The sequence below is a fragment of the Hippocampus zosterae genome, chromosome 14 (assembly GCF_025434085.1).
Source record: "Hippocampus zosterae strain Florida chromosome 14, ASM2543408v3, whole genome shotgun sequence".
In the NCBI taxonomy this organism is placed as follows: domain Eukaryota; kingdom Metazoa; phylum Chordata; class Actinopteri; order Syngnathiformes; family Syngnathidae; genus Hippocampus; species Hippocampus zosterae.
In genome coordinates this window covers 9665973-9689517 of record NC_067464.1, presented here as the reverse complement: position 1 = coordinate 9689517, position 23545 = coordinate 9665973, and the positions used below count along the sequence as shown (strand labels likewise).

The window sequence follows — 23545 nt, the reverse complement described above, 5'->3', positions numbered from 1 at the left end:
TCCTCATCGGGACCAGAACAGACCACAGACAGGAATGAGAGGGCCAAACAGGCACACAAGAGGCACAGAATGGCGGACTTCCTCAGACAGCTACACAGCTCGTGCAGGTCCCTACCATTATCCCGTCCTCTACCCTAAACACGCAGTTTTAATTTCAAAGCTCTGATTAGCTGATGATTGCATGACAGCCGCCGACGAGGTTCCCTTTTCGTCGGCTCCCAGACTGCAACTCAATCATGCCCAATTAGTGGGTCCCCAAACACTCTCTCTTATTAGAGGACTCATAATCGACTCATTGTGTCCTGATTTGGCAAATAAATCACTCTGGAGGCGGCTGACTCCCCCTTCTCGCCTTCCCCTCTCACCCCTCCTCACCCTTCTGTCTTTTCCTGCCCTCTCATCTTTTTGCTTGTCCAGAGGTTCGGTGACAACATTTTCAGGCACGTTATTCATTGGAGCTGACAGTCTGAGCAACGTTGGACTCCTTTTTTTTTAATCCCTCCTCCTTTTTTATTCCCCTCAAAGAATGAAGAATAATTTAGCGGCTAAGGCAAGGCAGGCAGGCAGCATGTGGGTGTCCTTGTCCTACAAGGTTAAGAATGTATTCCATCTGAGCAAGAAAGGAGAGAATTAAAATAAATGATGGCCAGATATTTATTGTGAGTTTTTAGATGAGGCCGAGTCATTGTTGGGGAGCTGAGTGAGCTGAGTGACTCTCCGACTGCCTAATGCAATGTCAGTCATGAACTGCATTTTGATATGACATTTAGTTATTCGCCATTTTAATGCATGTATCCAGTACTTCAACGGGGACAAGAAAGAATATTAAGTTATCCAAATATTGTGTATTCAAAAAATAATTGGAATTTGTATGGCTATAAGTCAGGGATGGGAAAATGCCGGAGCGGCCACAGTTTTTCCATCACTGTTGCTGAGGGGTCACATAGGGCCACACACTTCCGAAACAGATTTATGACAAAAATGCTATTTTAAATACAGAAAAAATGCATGCGTATGTGCAAAATAGGCACCATTAACATTTTTCATTTTTGAGAATACATTTTTCAATGCATCTATTGAAAGAATAGAACAGAACAAGAAAACTACATTGTGTGTAATCTTTTTCTAATTTACTCAAAATGTATTTATTGTTGAGACACTGTTTGTCCTGCATAGCATTCCAAATCCTAAGTGCAATTAAGAAAGTCTGCCATCTAGTGGTGATTGGTGTTATTACAACCCAAAACTACAGTTGACCCCTGCACATTTGCAATTCGACAACCGTGGATTCACATTTTAGCAAATGTTTACCTTTTTTTTAAAGATCTTTTTCTAGTTTTCCAGTATTTTCCTCGACCCCATTTTCCCAGTTCTTTTGTGGAGAGCATACATTGAATCATTATCGGTGCTTTATATATATATATATATATATATATATATATATATATATATATATATATATATATATATATATATATATTCATTCATCTTCCTCACTAGGGTCGCGGGGGGTGCTGGAGCCTAACCCAGCTGTCTTCGGGCAGTAGGCGGGGGACACCCTGAATCGGTTGCCAGCCAATCGCAGGGCACACAGAGACGAACAACCATCCACGCTCACACTCACACCTAGGGACAATTCAGAGTGTTCAATCAGCCTGCCACGCATGTTTTTGGAATGTGGGAGGAAACCGGAGCACCCAGAGAAAACCCACCCGGGGAGAACATGCCACACAGGGAGGCCGGAGCTGGAATCGAACCCGGTACCTCTGCACTGTGAAGCCGACGTGCTAACCACTGGACTACCGGGCCGCCCTTATATATATATATATATATATAATATTTATTTATTTATTTTTCTCATATCAGAATATTGTTGCAGGCCATCCAATGTTGACCATCTACGCTATAAGTAGTGTAGTGGTTCCCATAGCTGATTATATTATGCAGCTGGCATAATGCCCACTCAAGGCAGTTTTCCCAATCGCCCTGTGAAGAGATGATCAGATAAGTACAGGGCGTCGTCTGCCTTTCAACCAAGGTACACAGACACCGACTTTCAAGAGGTTAACCGATTTTTAAATGGTAAGAGGATGTCGGCTGTAGTACCAAGGCTGGTCTGTGAGAGGCAGCGTGTCGCTACAGCATCTGGACTGCCGAAAAGAACAAAGAAGAGCAACTTAAAGAAGCTAAGCTAACTGGTATTACCTGGTAACTAGTTAGATGATGTCAGCTATACACTAGTTTTGATCACGAGGAGGACAAATTCAAATGTTTGGCATGCTTGGTGGTATGTGTCTCTAATGTTGATTTTATCTGGGGGTCTAACGTGCACACTTAATTCAGTGATGTGGCATATTACAGAATAGTGAGTAATATTCAAATGATAGCTTTTGCAACTTTCCTGTGTGTGTGTGTGTGTGTGTGTGTGTGAGAATAGAATGGTCATTAGTGTCTGCTTACACCAGAGAGCCTGGCCAGCTGGTCTATGACGTCTGATGTGCCACTTGATGGTAAACTACATCAAGACCCCCGTGGCAGAGTCACCGAGGCCCAGCAACTCTTCTCCCCAGGCAGGATGCAGAGGCTATGGCGACCCCTCGGCAGATGGAGCCTCCAGCGTTTCTCCTCTCCTGCAAATAAAAAAAAAAAAAAAGAGAGCAAGCGCTGGAGCAAGCGCCAGAGATGAGACACGGCCTGCCTCAGCCCATCACAGATGCCAGGAGAAGGCAGGGATTTTGTCGAGCCCCCCTGCGAGGCGGGTCCAGTTGGAACAGGTGCAGTGTCGTCTCCCTCGGTCCCTTTGTCAGCACCTCAGTGGTGGAGCCTGTGCTCTCTTCCTGTCCCGACTCCTTCTCATTCACACACTTGAGAGGTGTTGTGGGACTACTTCCAGCCCCTCCTGAAAGCCAACCGCAGATCTGTCCATGCATCCTCGTTTCGAAAGGCCAGATCCACCCCCAGCGTGGCATTGTGTTCTTCCTTCAACAGGAAAAAATATTCAAGCAGAAGTGAGAGTTTCCGACCCCCACGGGTCAAACAGTTGAGTTGCGTTGCCCTCCTCTGCCTCTCCGAGATACAAGGTCCATGCAGTATACCACGCAGGCGGCAGCCATCGCCCTGTGTGATGGAAAGGGTTTACGACAGGCGGCGAGGCCCGACGGGCCACCTTGACCTCTCTGCGCTCCGAGGACCTTGGTGAGCCTGGTCCCGTTGGCCCCCGGAATCCCACCCCTGCGCCCCCACCCCTCAACCATTTTCTCCCACCTCTGAGTTATTATCATAATTTCCCAGAGAGTCACTGCAGGTTTTCCACAGGCAGAGAGGCATCTGTGTTTTACAGAATGTTTGGTGTTTTATTGCCTTGATGTCACTCCTAGGCCAGCGCAAAGGGGCCCTCCAATGATAAGAAAAGCAGCCATGTGAAAAATGAAGGCCCTGGCATACGGGACTAAGAGGTGAAAGAGGAAAATAATAAAATACAAGACAAATGTGGAGCTCCACTGTATTTCATGGTCAAACCTTTGTCTCTCCTACCTGCTGCCACTTAAAAAAAAGGGGTGAGGGTGATCATATGCATGAAATCAGATGATTACATTACAGTATAACAACAAAAAAAGAACAGTTGCTTTTTTTTTCCTTGGGAGTTTGTGCTGTGGACCTGGCAGGTGTTAATTTCACAACTGTGTTTATTCTTTGCAGTTGTAGTTTGTAGGAGTGTAGACATGCAAAAGCAGGTGTCGTCGTTCTGAGCGCTGTTGTGGATATTTATAATACAATATAGGTAAAGGTTTAAAAGTGTCATCCAGTACTGTATCGGATTTTTTTTTTGTAGAATTTGTTCAACATCACATTACAGTGATGTACCTAATGTAAAGAATCAAAATCTATTCTGATGACATTTTCTTGGCTACGTGTTGACAATCAATGTCCTTATTAATACTAGCCGGTCCCTAATAAAGCTGGTTGAACGCAAAATTTCAAAGGAAACAAATTTCAACCAAATGAGGTAATTCAACTAAATATTTTAAGTTTTGTCTGAAAAATCTGTTTTCCTGCATTTCACGACAAAGAAAGGCATATACACAACTAGTGTCACTTGTATTGTGCCCGCCCCAGCTAAAAGATATAAGGACAACTTGCTTGCTTTGTTGTTCTAAAATTGTTGCTATAAATGTCAATAATTTATTTATTTTTTCAGTTGTTCCAACTTACTGTTTCGCCCCTGAAAATTGTTTTTAAAAAGTATTTTTTTAAAATAGTGTCTTATTCCTCATAATTCACATTGAGCCTCCGTGTATTAATTTTACAGTATGAACAAAGGGTTGACATCCTAAAGCTTGCATTCTTGGCTTTTTTAGACCTCTAATGACGCCTTCATGACAGACTGGTGCTTTGGCCGGTTCCGAGCGCCTGAGTGATGTCGTGTTGGCCGCTTCGCTGCCTGGGGGGGGGGGGGGGGGGGGACTTGTGACCAGCGCGTGGCCCTTGATGGAATAGAACTGGTCCTAATATTGTACACGCTTTAGCATGTCTGTCTTCACCCCTCACTCTGTATCTGAGCGGCCCCAACAAGTCCATGCCAGCCCAACAATCACTAAATCTCCCCCATTTTCTTTAATTACAGAACAGCATATTGCTTTTGGCCCATATGGGAGATATTGAGAGCAGATAAGATAAATAAACTTCTGTCAACACCAGAGCATATGAAGCAGAGCTCAAAGCATATTAACTTCATTGCAGCCATCCAATTAGCACTCAGTCTCAAAAAATGTGAGCAATAACTATCATAAGAGGAAGTAAAACAAAAAATATGAGAAGTGATATGAGGCTTTGTTGGGTTTTTTTTTTAGATTATATCAGTTATCAAGTACCGAATAGATGTGATGGGCAAAATGCATGAGAAATGACTGAAACCTGAGTTCATCTTACATTTAAATATGGATAAAAGTGCAACAATAAAAAATGGTGTAATAATAATAATTGACAACACATACAGCTTGCCGTGGCTACAAATAATACAAAAATTCATCTGTTCCACTTTGTAGTAAGCCATTCCTGATTTACTTTTTATTTGTTTCTTTTTTGGGCTTTCTAGCAGAATGCTGAAAGTTTTGCAGTAACAATGGCTGCTATTTTGAACGGTTCCTGATTTATACAATTCCCCAACACGTGGGGAAAAGATGTTGTTATGAGAAGCTCTTCTCAAGAGGTTCCTCGCTTTATTCGAAACAGTTGCCTGTAATATTGGGGGGAGGGAACAACAGAAGCCACGCATTGGGACATTGAGTGTTTCCAGCAATAACGACGCCAGTATTTTAATAGAAATATGACAGGCGGAAAAAAAACACCAACTAATGACAGCCTAAACTACTATGTGTGGTCTGTCTGCTACCACACGGTGATCAACGTGACCTCAGCCTCACTTCACCTACAAGTGACACCGTGTTCATCCGAAAGCTTTTGCCTTAACTGCCGTCTCCCTCAGAAGAAATATTGTTGTTTTGATGTGATTGAATTCACCGCACCCAGACAAGAGGAGGTCATTCCGAGTTCTGCCGCAGCATCCCAATACACTGTAGATAATAAGCAACACGGGGAGAATAAAGGAGAGCATCAGGATGAGGCAAGAGAGAGGTCACTTTGAGAACCTGGATGAGAGCACATGCCAAACAGCATCTCGGCATCCTCCACTACCCCCCCCCCCCACCCCACCACCATCCTCTTCCTCTCTATAATCCTCTCTCTGATCCACCAATGTTTGCGGCAGGCATTGGAGGCGGGCCGCAACCCTCAACCACCGGGCCCTAATCTGAGCCCTCGCCGCAGCCGCGGTCTACCTCTGACAGCAGCGGCCGGCTGCCAGCGTAGGAGTGGCAGGCTTAGCCTTCTCCAGAGAGACAGCTAGAGGTTGTCTCTACATGGATGGGCACTTCGCAGCTCGGCGGGGGCGGGAGGAAGGGGCAACGTAGCAGCTGCTCAGGACATATGGGCAGAATTCATTAAGTCTGGCAAAATGAGCCAATTGTGGAGGTGGCAAGAGTGACCGTTTGTATGTCTAATAGGCAAATACTCAACTGCATCCGAGCTCAAGTATTCCACCGCATATAAATATTCAGAGGACCGGTACAAATATCCTGTGTGATAGCTTCATCCGGAGTAGTTCCACTTGATGAAGCAGATTCAAGGCCTAAAAAGTGGGCAAAACAAAAAAAAGTCCTCTTTGGATGGGCAGTGATTGAGCTGTTAGATGCACGGCCTGTGTGCCCTTGAGGTCTTTTGCTGCGCATTTTCAAATGTCAGGAGAGCGCGCCGCGTCTCAGAAATAAACCCAATCACAATCTGTAAATGTTACAACTGTTTCCCTAATAAACGTGCACGCACGTCGGAGCCCTGCATTGAAATTCACACACATGAACCAACATGCGACTAAACTGAATGCTGATCGACACGGCCCGGCTCATGTTCAACACGCAGTTGCGCAATGCATTTGATGAATTAAACAGAATTCAGCACGACTGTGTCGTAGCAAACGGTGTCCTTGAACCCGCGCTGTCCTCATTAGATCCCCCCCATACCCCCCACTTTAAAGAGTAGTTTGAACAAGAGCCAACTTACATCTATTCCTGTCCGTCCAATATAAAGGCATAATGTATGCTAATCCACCCGGTGTCAATAGGAACTGTGTTCAATGCATTTGAGATAATAGTGAAGAAGGGGTTGCTCCTATCGAAGAGCTACAAGATAAAGTCAATGGCGCAGTCAATAACAATAAGGTTGTGGGCCTTAATGAAGAATGTTAATTTGAACACAATCAACTGGATTTCAGCTTAGCTGATTATCAACCTTGGACTTGTATGAGGGTGTTGATAATGACGGCTGTAGAATGGATATTTTTGCCCTCCCCCCCTCCCATTTCAGTAGAACTTTTAAAACTCCCGGTGAAACTCCAGAAGCATACACAAGTCAGTGACGCAAAACCGAGCAGTGTTCACTGACTAGTGACCTTTATGTAGAAAATGCAAGACAAACTGTACAAGATAAACAAGTTAAGAAATACATTCAACATTCTGGATCACACAAAAGTTCGGATGATTCACGTCGCTGGTTTATCAGTCCCTACCACGGGCTATTCAGTCCTGACTCTATGCTCAAGTTGTGGGTTACGAAGCCTGCTCGTCATTCTCTCCTTGATCCCATTCCGTGAGCAGCTCCGAGGACACCTCTGTAAACAGATGATCCCAGTCCCAGAGCACATCTTCCTGCAGAGCAGCCCAAGAAGAATTGGGGGCAGACAGAAGTGCAACCGAGAAAGAGAAGAAGATGAGGAGAAGGGAAGACGGATGAGGCTGTTCATGTACACATCATAAATCTGGATTACCGGGGAGGCAGGTGGACAACAGCTGCACAGTTCATTGGTGGGAACTCAGAGACGTTATTTACTGAAAAAAATCCACTCACCTCCTTCACGTCCTGCTCTGGTGCTAAAACCTTTGTGAGAAGCTTCAAGTCGATCTCTCCATCCTGAAGAAACAGCCCAGTAAAGAGTGTTAAGGAAAACACAACTGATTGCCTCGACAAGTCAAAATAAGACAAGCTTCCTACTTACTACTACTAACTTAGCGTCAAATACTTTTTTAATTCCATTTGAAATTACATTCTACAGACAACTTCAAAATGTTCCCAATAAAATGTGCATCTGCTCTTAGAGGTCTCGACAAAAACCTCATCACGGTTTTGTGCTCCACTGTCGCAAATGTGCTACATTACCAAGGCAGGGATTCAGCAAGTGATTTTTTTTAACATCAATTCATTTTGTTTTTAGAATCATAAAACCCGACTTATCTTGTGTTGACTTTTTTTTTTTTACTTTGAAAGGCTGATTCAAGACATTTTTATGCCAATTAAGGATCCCTGTAATAATCGAACATATATGTAGGGACAATGAAGTTGCTGACTTACGAGAGTCTGGAATGCAGAGTAATATTTCAGATCGTTGTCCAGGTCTCTGTAGGTCATTACCCGGTTGACTTGAATACTAATTACAGGACATAAAGCGACAAAATTTGAACCAAGATATCTATATTTCAATCAACTTCATGCAAAACACATGTTCGAAAAAGAAAAGTTGGTATGCGTGCTGACATGAAGTAAAAGTAGAACAGAAAGCAAGAGACGGTTGCCAACTGCTAAACGTCCCAAACTGAAACCCAGCTGCTCATCTGCGGGTCAGAATTAAGTGAGGGGGGCTCTGAAAGTGGCCGGGGCCTCGCAGCGCATGCCAGTCCTACTTATTGCACATTATACGGTACATTGCCCCTGCAATGAGTTCAATGTGGATATTATCTCGCATAGAGAGCGAGCCCCAGCCTAATAACCTCCACCGCTGTCATAGCCTCGCTACATATTCGACACATGTCGCCGTGCATCTCACTGCCCTGTAAATCAAAGGACCGGTTTTGGAACACAGTTGCATAAATCACACCCTAGTTATTCCTCCATCGCAGCCAGATCACATGACACATTCAGTGGCAAGTGAGGAGGACGTGTGATCGTCTCATCATTCAGAGTAAGCCGCTTCATTTGTGACCCTGTATGTGGATACGGGCGAAAACCCGGTCTCTGGGCCTACCTCGGTGGAGCTGCTACTTGCATGTTGAGATCTTCTTCCTGCACTTCATCCAAGTCTGGAATGACTGGAATATCTAAAAACGCAACACAATGGAAGAATCTTTAAATGAATACAAATGTATGTACCGTATTTTGCGGAAAATAAGTAGCAGTTTTTTTCATAGTTTGGCCGGGCGCGTGACTTATACTCTGGAGTGACCTACAGTATGTGTGAAATTATTAACACATAATTATGTAATTTCACATTATTTTCACATTAAACCATAAGAGGGCGCTCTCTGTCTGTGTTGATAAATCGACGATGAGTCTGACATCAGCGACGTAGAAGAGGAAGCGGCGCATCGTCTACCTCCCAAGTTGGGGGAGTTGTTTAAAAGTGACACAGAGGATGAAGATTTCATTGGATTTAGTGATTTGGAGTGAAACTCATAGTTTGGTAAACTTGTTACCATGTTCTTTATGCTAGAGTTATCTGAATAACTCTTAATATGTTACGTCGTTACTGACATTACCAGCCATGTCAGTCATGGAACGTTAGTATACCATACACTTATTCAGCCTGTTGTTATCTATTTTATTTTTATTTTAAATTACCTTTCAAGATGACATGTATGTTTTTGGTGTTGGATTTTATCAAATAAATTTCACCCAAAAATATTACTTACACTCCAGTGCGACCTTATAATTATATATATATATATATATATATATATATATAGATATATATATATTAATCATTCTTAATTATGAATTTTTTGGCTGGTGCGACTTATAATCGGGAGCGACGTACAATCCGAAACATACAGAATGTATTTTGGGAGTGTGTTTCAGGTGTGGCAGTTCCTCCCCTCCCTCTCTGCCGCTCATACGAGCGGCCCTGTCACAAAAGCCATGCGGCCATGAATATTCAGCGAGTGAGGCGGCAGCTCTTCCCGCTGCGAGAGGGGCTCTGGCCAGTGGCTCCCCAGTAAGCACCCCCTGCTACCTCAGCATTTGGGCCCTGTCAGCGCTGCCCACCCCGAGGACCCGCGGTAGTCGGTGGGCCGACCTCCGTGTCCACTCTGCCACTCCGACTGGGGCGGGCTCCAGCCACACACACGAGTGTTTGCTCGCGAGCCCATCTGTGTGGGGTCGGATGTCACCACGAGGCCTGGCAGGAGCTGCGGAGCGCAGAGCCGCCAGCCCGCTGCTCAAACAGTGGGAACCCGCTTTAATTGGCAAAACGCAACAGGAGCGAGGATGGCTCCACTCCGAAGAAGGACAAGACAAACTTTCGCAGCATTCCGCTTCGACATTTGTTTGAGCAGGAACATTTGAGTGGAGATAATGAGACCTCGAGAAAGACAAGATGGAAATGAGCTGTTGAAGTGCCTGTGCTTGTAATATCAAAAGGATAATTTGTTAATTGTTGTCAAAATATACAGCGGAACCTCGATTTAACAGAATAATTGTGGCAAACAACGCACGCTTAAAAAATGTAAATAAATAAACAGCCATAGATATGAAAAGGTAGAAACAACACGCTTTTTTCAAGCTGCATGCTTACGACAACGCTAAGCTAATGTCCATGCTTTCCATTACCTTTGATGGGAAAGTCGCTCCTGCCAACATGGCTGCTATGTATAGTACTAGACAAAAGTTTGTAACCTTCATTTTCAAATGGTCTCACACACGTTAGGAGGTCAAGAAATTCAAGTTGTTAACTCTTGATAATGTTCAGCTGTGAACTGAAATTCACTTCCAGGTCATAAGGAATCATCCACATCATGAAACTGACTGAGAAAATGTCAAGGTGTGCATAAGAAATCATCTGCATCATGAAACTGACTGAGAAAATATCAAGATGTTCAAAAGTAATATCTGGGCAAAAATCCTAATTATAAAACATTCCGTTTTCAAAAAACACATTTTCTGTTTACCTATAATACCATCAACATTTATTCAAACTGTCAATGACTTAAGTATTAAACTACAATTCACGATATTATTAAATCACCAAAAACCCTGAATTAGAGGGTGTTTCGAAGCCTTTGACTGGTACTGTACACGCATTGCTTTTTGAAACACATTTCAGCCTGCTCTAGTCTACCGTGACTCAGTTTATCTATGACAAGAGAGCATGGCAAGCCGGGCATCACGGTACCAGTCTTCGTCTGGTGATGCGGCCAATTCTGGAACGAACAGACTTTGAAAGAAACTTTACAAAGGGGAATTTTTGAGTGGTATATGTCTATTCTTTGTGTTCCGGGTCTCTTGAATGGACCTACTCACCACATGACATACACCTGCACGCTTTTTCCTACAGGTATACCAGCTCCCTCCCACATTCCAAAAAACATGCACGTTAGCTTTATTGAAGACATTAAATTGCCCATACAGTAGGTATGAATGTGAATGGTGGTTTGAATGTGCCCTATGATTGGCTGGCAAAAATTCAAGCTCCCCTGTGACCCGAACGAAGATATGTACCATTAAAAAAGTGGAGTGATGGATTTTTCAACCATCGTGAAGTGCGACAATCAGTCCTTCCTGTGTCTTCATTTCTCAACACTAGTAACAAGTCTGGGAAATGTTGCTTTGCTGAACAATGTTTTGTCCGGATGTGCCATCAGACTATGGATGCTAATTAGCTCTGCAGCAGTGCGTTGTCAGTGACAAGAGACAAACATATAAAAAGTAGTCACATGGCGGTAGAGAAATGTTGAGTTGCGTGAAGAGGGCTGTCGGTAATCTCCGGCCACAATACTGCAGCTTGAGGGCAAGGTGAATAGATGAGCTAAACAGCAGGAGAAGATGGAAGAGTGCATCCTCTGAGTTGAGGGAGTATCTTGGCATCAACAGTATGTTGCAGCCGCTTTAGAACAACTCCAGAAAATGAACCGCAGCAAGATGGTTCACGGGGCCTTCACGACATTTTAGTCCTCGATGATGGTGATGAAGAAAAAATAAATAAACAGTTTCGATAATGATCATAGGAAGTATTTCACACGTGAAGAATTCTGAGGAAAAGTCACTGATGGTGTTGTGCTACACTCGCCTGATTTGTGTGCGGGGGGTGGGGAATCGGTTCCCACTCAGTGACGGTGTAGATATGAATGGTTGTCTGTTTCCTAATGTGCTCTGACTGGCGACCAGTTCAGGGTATAGTCTACCTTGTGCCGGAAGTCAGCCTGGATAGGCTCCAGCAACTCTCCGCGACCCCGTTCAGGATAAGCGGTGTTGAAAATGGATAATACTGAGGAGAACTTCTGAAGTTTCCTTTTCAACTTTTGGGGTAGGTAAGAGAATGACCCCACCCCCTTGATCATTTCTTACTTTCTCTTTTTTTTAATTAAACGAAATTAAAAATGCCAAGCTCGTTTATCCGCTGACAAGATTCATCTGTGTTTCTGATATCCAAATAAATGCAGGCGTGGGTATTTCATATTCATGAGGCCCCGGTGACACTTTGTCCTCTCATTTACAAAGCACAGCGTTCAGCAGAATCCGTCCCCCCTGGACCCACAATCAAATTTAATGGTCTTAGTGCAATGACATCAAAAAGCCTCGCCATCCGGCTCCTTGCAAATAGCATCCTGCCTTGTCTTTCTGTCCACACCCACTCTGACACCACTTCAGCCAGAAATGCACGATATGTGAAACATACTGTTGCCTATGCAAAATGTGAGACACACTGGAAACAGACAATATTTGGAAACGAGCTGCACGTTCAATCTCGAGTAGAGGTCAAATAGGACAAGAGCCCAGGCAAGCGCCATCATGAGGAGCCCTCTCCTCTCCAACCTCCGCCACACCCACCACCAACTGTACACGCACACAACGCTCCTGATCACATCAGGGCTGTTAGCGAGCGGCCTGAGCGGATCCTTTTTACATGATCACCTTCTTTGCTGAAGCATGTAAATATTAGGAGGGTAGACCTGCTGGCAGGCACACACCCCGTCTCAGCACATCGGCCGGGCCTCTTACGACGGACATCGGGGTCCAGTCAAACGATCAGCTAAGCGTAAAATCCATTTTGAAAAGGGTTATGGGATGATATTCAACACATCAACGGTTCAGTGTAAGACTGTGAGACATGAAACAGATGACTGTGTTTGCAAGTAGCGCTGCTATTTGAAGCGACCGTCGGGAAGTGGCGGGGGCAGCCTAAGCGGCGATGGGAGCTGTGACCTGGGCTCCACTTTTTCCCCCAGCCCGTAGCCAGTGGACACATGGGATAAGCGTCACAGACATAATCAAGATGGTAGGGGCTATCTCGCTACCCCTCAGCACTGTAATTTCCAGTGCCCCCTGCCTCTGGCTCCATTTTAAGAGCTCTCTCAACACAGCAAAATCTTCCTTCTGCCGCTATAAGAGAACTGAAACTCAATGTGAAAAACCGAACAGCGAAAGCTTGTTAACACAAGCAATATGGGGGTCATGTATATTGATTATCAGAGAAATCAGATACTCAACAGTTCGGCAACAAACAGCAGCAAAGGCAGTGTTTGGAACCCCTCCCCCCCCAAAAAAATGCTCAAAATCTGTGTCTGCATGCCACCATGTCAAGGGAATGAGGAATCACTTTTATTGGCCATGATTGAAGTTGCCGATGATCACTCCCACAGCGGTGCAGACTGCTCTCTCTCATATCCACTGGTCTGCGCTCATCTGGGACATTAGGGAACAGCGGGTCTAACTCACCTCCAATGCCGGGTTGCACCGTGCACCACTCATGATTTATATTGTTCACCAAAGTAGAGCCCATAAAGTCTTTATATTAATCTGTTTCAGACCTTGTTAAATAACTGTTGATAATTATTGTGTGAAAATTAACATATTCAGTGTCTTCACATCATACCCCAGACAGAACAAGCACATTTGTTATGTCATAGGGAGAGCATCACATTAGGTGCCCTTCGCATTAATTAGTAACCAAGAAGTACGTCTCACTTTCCAAAAGGTTGCTGACCCCGTGTAGTGGATAGGAATTGACTCCAAACACAACCAAAATGTGAAATGAAATACAATATTGCGAGATCACTGAAAATCTACATTCATGGTCTCACTAGCAATTTTTTTACACATGCTTGTCTGTCTCTATCATATATTTGATGCAGGTACTGTGTTCAACAAATTTTCCTTGTGAGATCCATCTTGAGAATGTGCAATGTGCTGCGCACGTTAGCTGCCGCAATCAAAGCTCCCCGTGTTTTCACATAAACGACATTACGGAATAGAATCTCTGTAACTTCATCAGAAGTGTCAACTCTATTTAGGCCCAATGATTCATTGTAGGGATTTTCAGTTATTTTCACAGTTCAGCCGAGCCCAGACATTTGTTTGTTGTGCACAGAACTGGACCCTCAGGTGAGTCGGTCAAAGCAGAAATGTTCCTTGGAGATCTGTTTGTGTGTGTGCGTGTGCAGTGATTAACTTTGTCATTCTTGGGATTCTGCGGGGGAGGGGCGCTGACTAAATTCCCTCAACACTATTCTGCGTCAAACAGGGGATCTAATTTTGCTTAATGAACATGTTCGTGTTTATCAAAAGGCGAGTGGTTATTTAGAAGACGTCAGTGGTCAGAGTCAGCGCTCTACATTCACATAGCATTCAAGGAGAAATGTCGCCGGCTACAATCTTGACGGCCCGTTTATCTGCACTATTGCTCAGAATAAATGTGCTGCGGAGGCACCGGAGGGTTCCTATCTTCCTGTGAGGAGAGACACAGAGTGGGGGACTGTAAAGGGGCACTTACCTCCATCATCATCCGATCCTTGGGGAGTTTGTGGTCTCAGCCGGCGGCTGTAGAAACAGAGAGCGTGGGAGTAGTCATTATGGAATACTTTCTAAATGCAGCCTAAATAGTGAGGGCATTTTACAGACAGGGAGATTTGGTTGCTCAGTTTTTGTTGCCTCTACTTCATTGAAGCTAAGCAACTTGCAAGCTACCCTTGAGCGCCTGCTATGCACTCTGGACGATCAAATATGCTGCCCTACAAAGGATTGTTTCCAAGAGTTCTTTATGGTTTGTTTTTTTATATTACTGAGACAAGACAGTTTAAGACAGAAGTCGTGCACGATCTTTGTTTAGGCTGCGAACTGGGCCAATCTATTTTATACCCTTTTAATAGAAAGTGCCAGCTGCCACGATGCCTCAAAAATAGATGCCTGCATGCATCCTTTACCTGCTCTCCACATGACCACGTCTATTCTGGTCACAGCTTCACTGTTAGTCCAAGAATAACAGCAGCGCTTGGCTCCGCACAGCAATAAAAGTGATGACAACTCAGTCATGCTGTTTTTTTTCAATCATGTTAAGTGATTGTTCTTGGAAGGTAAGGACTAGGTGCAACCAAGGACAGGCTCGATGAGCACCAATTCCACTTTACTCAGTGGGAAATATTTACATTTAAAGGTCTATGTTTATCCACGCACAAAAAATGTAACTCGGATTGAATTCAATAAGCAGAACTCGGAACTATGGATGACAAAGTGGCTGAGTCAGCTTACTCTTCCAGGTCGTCTGCAGCTGCTCTTCTTGAAGATCTGTGGATGTGCAGAAAGTACAACAAATTGTAAGGCACTGGTCATTTAAAAAGTGTAATTTCCTTCGGTAAAATATCATATGTATTTTATGATAGTAATTCGGATCGCAGCGTGGTCAGCGACAATTGTGTCTCACTGCTTTTCTCTACCAACTCTCCTGCTGAATTATTCCACAGTCAGCCCCAGGTGTTCATGCTTTTAAATCCATGCAGGTTAAAAAAATCTTACTCCCCCCATATCTACAGTATTATTTTTCTTAATCTATTCGTCCAAAATCTGGTTCTTGCACTGTACATTCTTTTACTCATTTTTAGTAAGCTACTTTGATTTCTTCACTTTAAAATTTCTTTCGATCTCATCTCAATGCTTTTAAATGTTGTGCTTTTAATTATATGAAGAACATTGAGGTGCCCTGTGTATGAAATGTGCTAGCTGTTTAAATCAATCAAAGACTTCACTAGTACAAAAACTATTAAACAGTGTTTTAATGATAGCTCTGTTCCAACAAACGCAGCAAATACATTTATTCAAAAAAATCTGTAATGGTCAACAATATTTTGATGGGGTTTTGCATGTCTTCATTAGTAGAGATAAGTCAGTGTCAAAGAGGATGAATCCTATTTCACTCGGTAAAATGTTTGTTTCTTTGGTGACATAGTGCCCCCTATTGGTAGCAAAGATGACACCGTCTGTGGCGGAAAGCTCTTTCCACTGATTTTAAGAAGTATTCCCGATTTCCACATCAAACGTTGTGCTTTCATTTCAAACCATGTTATGTTGTTAGACAATTAAATATAAATCTGACTGACAAAAAAAAAACCTGTGGCCCCATTTTATTTTGCTGTTGTTAGCAAAACAAAGCATTTGTATTCATTTTTCATTTATGCTGCAAGTAAAGCTCACCGCCACCGATCACGCCCTCAATCAGAAGCTAATGGATGCATGTACACGTCATGTTACTGGAACCCGAATAATAGTGACTCTTATGCTATAATCTGTTATGAGCATCCTACGACCGTTATGAATTTATCAAGTATTTATTTACTACTATTTTCCAGCTCCCTCAGTTATTTGATGCATCTCCCGACTTTGTAAGGCCGACAGTGAGGGAAGCAGGAGTCCAATCGGGCAGGGCAGAAGAGAGCCGAGAGTTTCATGTACCTGCCTGCCCTTGGACTGTGTCCTGTCTGGGCGGGGGCGGTGCAGCTTCCGCACTTAAGACACATTACTGGCTCCTTGATTAAGACTCATGTAAGGCAAAGCGATAGACATGGTAAAACTGTCTTGAAAAAAAAAAGTTGTTAGGGATAAAATATATTGTGACAACCCGGTTTCAAAGGTTCATCAATAAACCGACAGATCATTTAGTGTCAATTAGAAGTGATAGATCGACAAATCCCGGGATTTCTGCGCTGGGATTAGTGGGAGGAGGGCGGCGGTGATTGAGCATGAGGGGTGACATTGAAGGGAAAAGTCCTTGCTGGCTCCAGGGGGGCCATTACTTACTTTGTTTCAGAGAGGATCAATGCACGTGCAAAACCCTTTTACACCTCCTGTATTCCAATGGCTTTGAGGCTGGGAATCAAGTTGGGTGACCAAGATTTTTTTTTTTTTTAAAAAGCAGAGAAGTGACATGCTGACCTTCCGGTAAAAGGAGGGACGGGCTACAGACTTTCCTGGCTGGCCTGCTTTCACTGACGGCACAGCAAAGGACGCAGATGACCCTTCACCTTAAAAGTTCCTGTGTGATCGCTTGTATAGAAAACTGGAGAACTCGCATGGCAGGTACCCCACCAATATGACATATGAACAGAAGATGCTCCGTCGTAAATATTTAATGACTGTCACCATTGTTGTGCTGTGCTCCACATGTACAGCGGCTCACATGGGGTGATAAAGGGTCCGCCACCTCTGTCATGGAAGGACCGGCTGGCAAACAGTGCCCTCCTGTGGCTGATGTATTAACCATGTCAATTACTACCTTGCTAGCAGATGAAGACAAATGGAGAGGGGCCCCGCTCAGACTGGCTCGCTCTAACCTTGTTGATTCACAGCTTCGGGCCCAAATATGCACTGATAAATAAACTCGTTCCACCGAATCGAGGTCCATTAATAACGCGCTATGCGGGAACACAGCTCGCTGTCTCTAGTGTGGACAATGGAGGGGGAAGACGAAGAGACGTACTTGCCGGGACCGGATCCGGAGCTTTCTTCTGCCCAGCCGCCTTGCCTCCTTGGCGGTTTGGGAGGAGGGTCCTGGATGAAGAAAATTCAACACGAGAGATTTGTGAAAAACATTTTCTTATTTTCTAAAGTCAAGAATAAAATATGTCAGTTACCGGTATTTACTCGATTTGAACCACTGCTGATATACAGCCATATACAAAGTTATCATCTTGGGATACCTTGAGTCATATTTTAAAAATGTAAATTATTGAGACGATTTGGATGTGGTTTTCCATTTTTTCTTCACTGCAATGCAGAGGTATTAGGAATCAGGAGGTATCAGCAGAAAATGAAAAATAAGTGACTCGGACAAAAAAAATTAAAAAAATCCCTCATTTAAAGTGCCTGAGAAATAATTTCCAGATTTTTTTGCTGCCGTTTTCGAGCAGCAGTCTCACCGAACACAGACTACTATTTCAAACTGTTCATAATTCCGTGCACCTTGTGCAAAGTCCGGGTTCTAGCCGAAGAAAAACAACATCAAAGTATGATACTGCTATCACTATGCTTCTCTGTAGCGTATGTTATTCTTTTCAGTTTTGTATTTGCACCAAACATGCCTTATAGTATTATGACAGAGAAAATAAAAAAAGTTTGATTTTACACTCGTGCAACCACATTACATTAACTGGTTATTTTTATATCCTCTCTCAAAAAGAGTTATTGCAAATCAATTGATTTGTGCCGGTTGTGGATCACCTGAAAAGGCTGGGAAAGTTTTATAATGATTTAACTTGATCTCATCATTCTAAATAAAAACAAAACCAAAAAAAAAGTGTTTGAACAGGGGTGTGCAGACTTTTTATATCCCCTGGATAAGCCCCGCGATCGGCTGGCAACCAGTGCTTGGACATTTTCTCAATGAACTGCATGTCCAAACTAAGGAGCAACCATTGGTTTCTCAGCAATGCCAGTAGAGGGAGAGCTTGTCTGCAACACCGAATCCAGATGGCACTAGTGAAATAGAACAGACCTTAGACCTTAATTGAAATGTTATCCTGAGGATGCGATAAACACAAGTGCACTTCAATAGTTACGCTGCATGAATTTACTTTTGAACAGCCTCATATGCAAGACCACAACATATGGAGTGTGGGAACGGGACAGCACCCTATGGAAGTCTGACTTCCAAATAGATGATCAGGGGAAAAAAATGACCTTCTCCCTATCGTTCTTTGATTCTGAAAATAATAAACCAAGTATGCATCCTGATGCTGAGAGTGGGACCCTGAGAACTGCCCTTGAATGAATGCATTCCTCTGAGCTCACGATCAGGGGCACGAGACAAATGAATGTGGAAAAAAAAGAAAAGAAGAAAAAAAAACAGGCCACAACGTTTCTCATTACCAAATTGAGTCTGCAGAGGACGAAGTGCTCATGAAGATTTTTTTTTTCACTTATGATGAAATAGGAAATAATTTTTCATGGCTGGCCCCCTTTCCCCGAGCTATTTATAAATCTGGACGTCACTGTTGGGCACAGGAAGAGGGAGGGAGCTCACGCGACGTACACACCGATTGAGATGCCCACTTATAGGGAGGACTGGGGCTCAACTATCGCATTCCATTTTGTATAGTTAGTGAGTGTCTTTTCATCAAAATATAGCGGGATTATAAAATGAACAGTTTGAACAATTTCAGCAGTTATGGAAAACTGGGGCTGCTTCACAAAATGAGCCTATCCTAATTTCTGATTTCAATCGGTTTTCCTTTTCGCGTGTAATAAAAGCAAATAACAAAGACGATATTCCAAAGAAATTAAGGGATTAGTTTGTTTTCTTTTTATTGGCAACAACTTTTGTAAAACCAGCGTCACGCTTTTCATAGCCATTTTTGTTGACGGAAGCAGAAGCGCACTTTGAACTACGGGAGCTGCTTCAAAAAAAGATTTTAAAAATCGTGAGCTCAAATCAATCGCTAAATATGAGTACTCACCCATCCCTTTAGACACCATATCTACTGAACAATATGATAAACCAAAAGTAAAGCTACCCAACATGCAAAGACGCCCGACAAACACATAATGGAGAGGGAATAGGAAGGCGTTTGCTTGACACCTTGTGGCATTTTTAGACCGGAAATTGTTTGTCGACACAGTCCCCTGTACTACAAATCGTTTGCCTTTTGATGTGTTCTGCATTTTTAGGAGGGCTCCACTGCATTTAAAATCATGATTTAGGTAGCTTGAATTCTCGGGATATTACTGAACAAAAATATGTGAATGCCCCGAGCCACACATTACCGTGCCTCCAATTGCTCATGACCAAATATGTTCGGGCTGTTTTAGCAATTAGCTAAGCCCTCGTGGTTTCTAAATTCGGATTCGGTGATGGTCTCCAGGGCAGGAAACTTGTCGTGTCCAAACTGTATGAGCCCAAAAGGCAGTGGCGTCTCTGTTTAAAAGGATGCCAGGAATGTAACCAATCAGTTGGGTATTTCAGGCGGAAGAGGCCAGGCTTGATAAACGATGACTGTAAATAAACCCACAGCACGCTGGAAAAATGTATTGAGTTTACAGAGCGGGTCAGAGAGGGCGCGAGAATATTGGTCCCGGCATTGAGGAAGTTGGCCTAATTTGGGAAGATTAGCCTAAAGCGACAGCATTGCTGGGATGTTTCTGCTTGGGGAGTGCTGGCTGCATGGCAATTTACCAATCCAGGCGACGTGACTGATTCCAAAAATGCCAGCGATGAAGTGATAGGAATTCCTCTCTTTTAACTGGCGGTGCTGCTGTGACTTGTCTAGCATATTTTTGTCCTATATTTAGACACATTTTTTGCATCATTAAATACCAATGTTATGAGCTGACAAATCCCTGGTAAAACTGTGACTGAGTCTGCTAGATGTTCAGGTGCACTGCTGATTTTTTTTTTTTTTTGCATACTTTTATAAATGTATCAAAGTAGCCAACTAGTTGACCACCACTTTGTTTGTTTTACTATACCTAGCTTTCATTAACGTAATATGCATGTATGATTATTATATTTTGGGCCACTTACAAGGCATATCGTTCCTGAAAACCTCCACCATAAGGTTGAGAATAAAAAAACTACTTGAAATCATGTTATTGATCACTTTTGTTGTGAAGTGTGCAGGTATTCTGTAATATCTGAATGTATAATTGTCTTTAATCCTACATGAGAACACGCCATAACATAATGGTAAACTCGGAGGACACCAAACTTTGGGGGATATTGGAGCATTTGATATCTGCTGAAGAGAAAAATATGGCAACTAAAACATTTTAAGCACACATAAGGAAACAAATCACTCCTTTAATACGTTATACCATATTTGTCAATCTGGTGTTCAATGGTTTATTATCATTTTACAATAGCAAATTAATTTTAAAAAGGAAAAGGTACCAAACCATTGAGTTGAAACGGATTTTTAAGATGACCCTTGAATGAGACGGTGGAATGGTATAAGGCTGATTCTGGAGTGTTTACAAAAGAAGCAGGACAAAACCACAACAATGTTCATGCAACTTACCTCATCATCATCATCCTGGATTAACGCATATATTTTGGGCATAACACATTCTGTGGTCAATGCAATAATTACTTCCTGTATAACCTGCAAATAATCATCAAATAAGTTCAAGATATTTGGCTTTTGGGTGAAATTTCGGGACGAGCCTAAAATGCATTCAAACCTTTATGATGATCACCTTTACATCATGAGACCAAGACGACACGTGACAATGCATCAACAGTATTTTGCCAATGTGGCCACTGAACTTAGAGTGTCATCGGCAGGTTGCAACAGAGATACAGAGAGACCGGAAGAGTCACAGAAAGAATAGAAGTGGACGTCCTTGGGCCACATCTCATGCTGATGGCAGCTCCATTGAGAACAACACAGACCTGAATCCTATTGAAAACCTGTGGGATCAGCTGAGTTACCATGTCGAGGCTCGAAACTCTGCACCCGAGAACCTCAATAACCTGAGAGCTGCCCTTCAAGAAGAGTGGGGTGCAATGCCTCAGCAGACAATAAATCAACTTGTGATCAGCATGAAACGTCGTCATCAAAATGTAATTATTGCTCAAAGGCACGTGACGAGTAAGTGAGATGTTGACTTTTTTTGTTGTTGTGGCGTAACAACCATGGTTACCTTGAATGAATTCTTTGAGATGAGGAAATCGCTAGTGCATCCTTCTACTTAAATGTCCTACTTTCATGATATGATACCGAACTTATCATATTTTGCATAAATTTCACCTAAAAGCCAAATATCCCTAACTTCTTGTAAGTAGTGAAAAATGAGATCACATACGTCTCCAGCAGAAGCAGATGTGGAGGACTTCTTGGAGTTGCGGACATCTCCAAGTGATTGGTCTGCTGCGAGGCGGGATCTCCGGCCAGATTTTGCCAACTGCAAATGACGACAGGGAACTCAAATGAGTATTAGACAAAAGATATTGTAAAAACATAATGAATTTCGGAACAAATCTTGCTGTTCCACTTGTGTAAATCTGGAATTTTAAGAAATTGTAATATTTGTAAAATAAGAAGAAGAATAACAACAACAAAACATGTTCATAGATAGATAGATAGATAGATAGATAGATAGATAGATAGATAGATAGATAGATAGATAGATAGATAGATAGATAGATAGATAGATAGATAGATAGATAGATAGATAGATAGATAGATAGATAGATAGATAGATAGATAGATAGATAGATAACTTTATTCCCACAGCTTTGACTAGGTGTCAACAATGGTTAGTAGTTGAGTGAACTTCTAAATCCTCCGCCATTCATTCCCACAGTTTCCACTTGCTGTCACCAATGGTTGGTAGTTGAGTGAACTTTTAAGTCCTCCACCAACTAGCAAAACAACTTTACTACTAACCGCTTTCAGTCTCTTGATGCCAGATAGGAAATTTCACTATTGGCACAGCTAGCTTAGCTTTCGTGTCTTTATCATAAAAGCAGACTCTTCCGGTTGCCGTTCATCATGACTAGACAAACGTTGGTGTATCTTGGTGACTAAGGGCTGCAATCATGAACTAAGTTACTACCATGCCATTTATGAGTGGCTTTTGACCTCAACCTGGTTTATGTGACTCGTAATAGCATTAGCTAAGTCGTAACAAGATTGCGTCGAGGTGAGAGACGAAAGAACCTCATTTAGTTATTTTCCATACGCCACGGTGATACTTACGTTTTTAACTGGGCCACTTTCACCCAATTGCACGCAATCGTCCATGTCGAGATCGATTTGGTTTAGTTTAAGCCACCATCGCCTTCGTCTGGATACCGACTAGCTTCACAACCCGGCAGCAGTCGCCATGGTAACACACGAAGGAAACCACAGAGCAGAGATATTGTTTTTTTTAACAGTGTGTAGTGATTGGATCTAATCCTTAGTATTTACGTCTTTTTAAATGAAGACAACTTAAATCACTCAAACAAGAACAAAAAACGCTATCAGTATGACATGTAGTACCGACTTCTTCCCACTAAGTGTCACTGTTGCGTATCTTTTGAACATGCATGAGCTTTTCCCAGCATTTAACTGGAGTGTCATATTAAAATCATTTCTTGGCCTTGGTTTTATACAACTTTGCTGTGGATATTATTCGTCCCTGCGATTGGCTGGCAACCGATTCAGGGTGTCCCCCGCCTACTGCCCAAAGACAGCTGGGATAGGCTCCAGCACCCCCCGCGACCCTAGTGAGGATCAAGCGGCTCGGAAGATGAATGAATGAATGATTATTAGCGTCAACCTTAAAACATTAGAAACAAACAACACGAATATCTGGTTTCCATTGGAAATGTGTTGTTCTTACATTGTATTTCCCTCAGGGGTGAGTGGTTAGAGCCACCAACGTTTTTCTCTCTCGGCCTCAAAACTGACAGAGGTGTGAAACTACATGTACAACATTATCTATTATATAAAGTGGTGAAGACACAATGTTTTTATTCCGCATAACTATCGATTTAGTAAGGTATAGGAAACAGATATCAATATGTTATACTGCAAGTCAAAAGAGACGAGAGAACAATAGGCACAACAACTGCTGCATCAATATCAGAAATAGTCCAAATTCTACAAAGCTCTACAAGTATTTTCACAATATTCTGAGCTATATTGTTAACGGCCCTATAGGCTACTCACACAGTCTATGCGGTGCTACCCGCTGCCAT

At 42.9% G+C, this 23545-nt stretch overlaps 1 protein-coding gene and 1 long non-coding RNA gene across 3 annotated transcripts; one reads left to right on the top strand and one right to left on the bottom strand.

Annotated features, from left to right (window-relative positions):
• Window positions 1-1834: 1834 nt before the first annotated feature.
• On the bottom strand, window positions 1835-22802 carry LOC127614924 (intraflagellar transport protein 43 homolog A). 2 transcript variants are annotated; one of them, XR_007966746.1, is made up of 11 exons: window positions 22560-22802; window positions 21664-21762; window positions 17345-17415; window positions 15124-15159; window positions 14369-14415; window positions 8630-8702; window positions 7960-8035; window positions 7459-7521; window positions 7121-7259; window positions 2461-2979; window positions 1835-2150 (listed from the first exon to the last, which is right to left on the bottom strand). XR_007966746.1 is itself a non-coding variant. In XM_052086387.1 (9 exons), exons 1-9 carry the CDS (start codon window positions 22602-22604, stop codon window positions 7161-7163), a joined length of 609 nt encoding a protein of 202 aa, XP_051942347.1. In that variant the 5' UTR covers window positions 22605-22800; the 3' UTR covers window positions 6988-7160. The 2 variants fall into 2 exon arrangements, 1 of the variants encoding a protein (XP_051942347.1); XM_052086387.1 differs by lacking the exons at window positions 1835-2150; window positions 2461-2979 and having other exon boundaries at window positions 6988-7259; window positions 22560-22800.
• LOC127614936 (uncharacterized) lies at window positions 2155-3253 on the top strand. The gene is made up of 2 exons (XR_007966755.1): window positions 2155-2287; window positions 2438-3253. It is a non-coding gene; the product is annotated as an uncharacterized LOC127614936 (long non-coding RNA).
• Window positions 22803-23545: the final 743 nt, after the last annotated feature.

Excerpts from the sequence above, each read along its gene's own strand:
- LOC127614924 (XM_052086387.1), bottom strand. The coding sequence starts at position 22,604 with ATGGACGATTGCGTGCAATTGGGTGAAAGTGGCCCAGTTAAAAAC. Across the intron at positions 21,763-22,559 it reads AAAGTGGCCCAGTTAAAAAC|TTGGCAAAATCTGGCCGGAG; the intron begins GTAAGTATCACC and ends CGTCATTTGCAG. Across the intron at positions 8,703-14,368 it reads AGGATCGGATGATGATGGAG|ATATTCCAGTCATTCCAGAC; the intron begins GTAAGTGCCCCT and ends TTGCGTTTTTAG.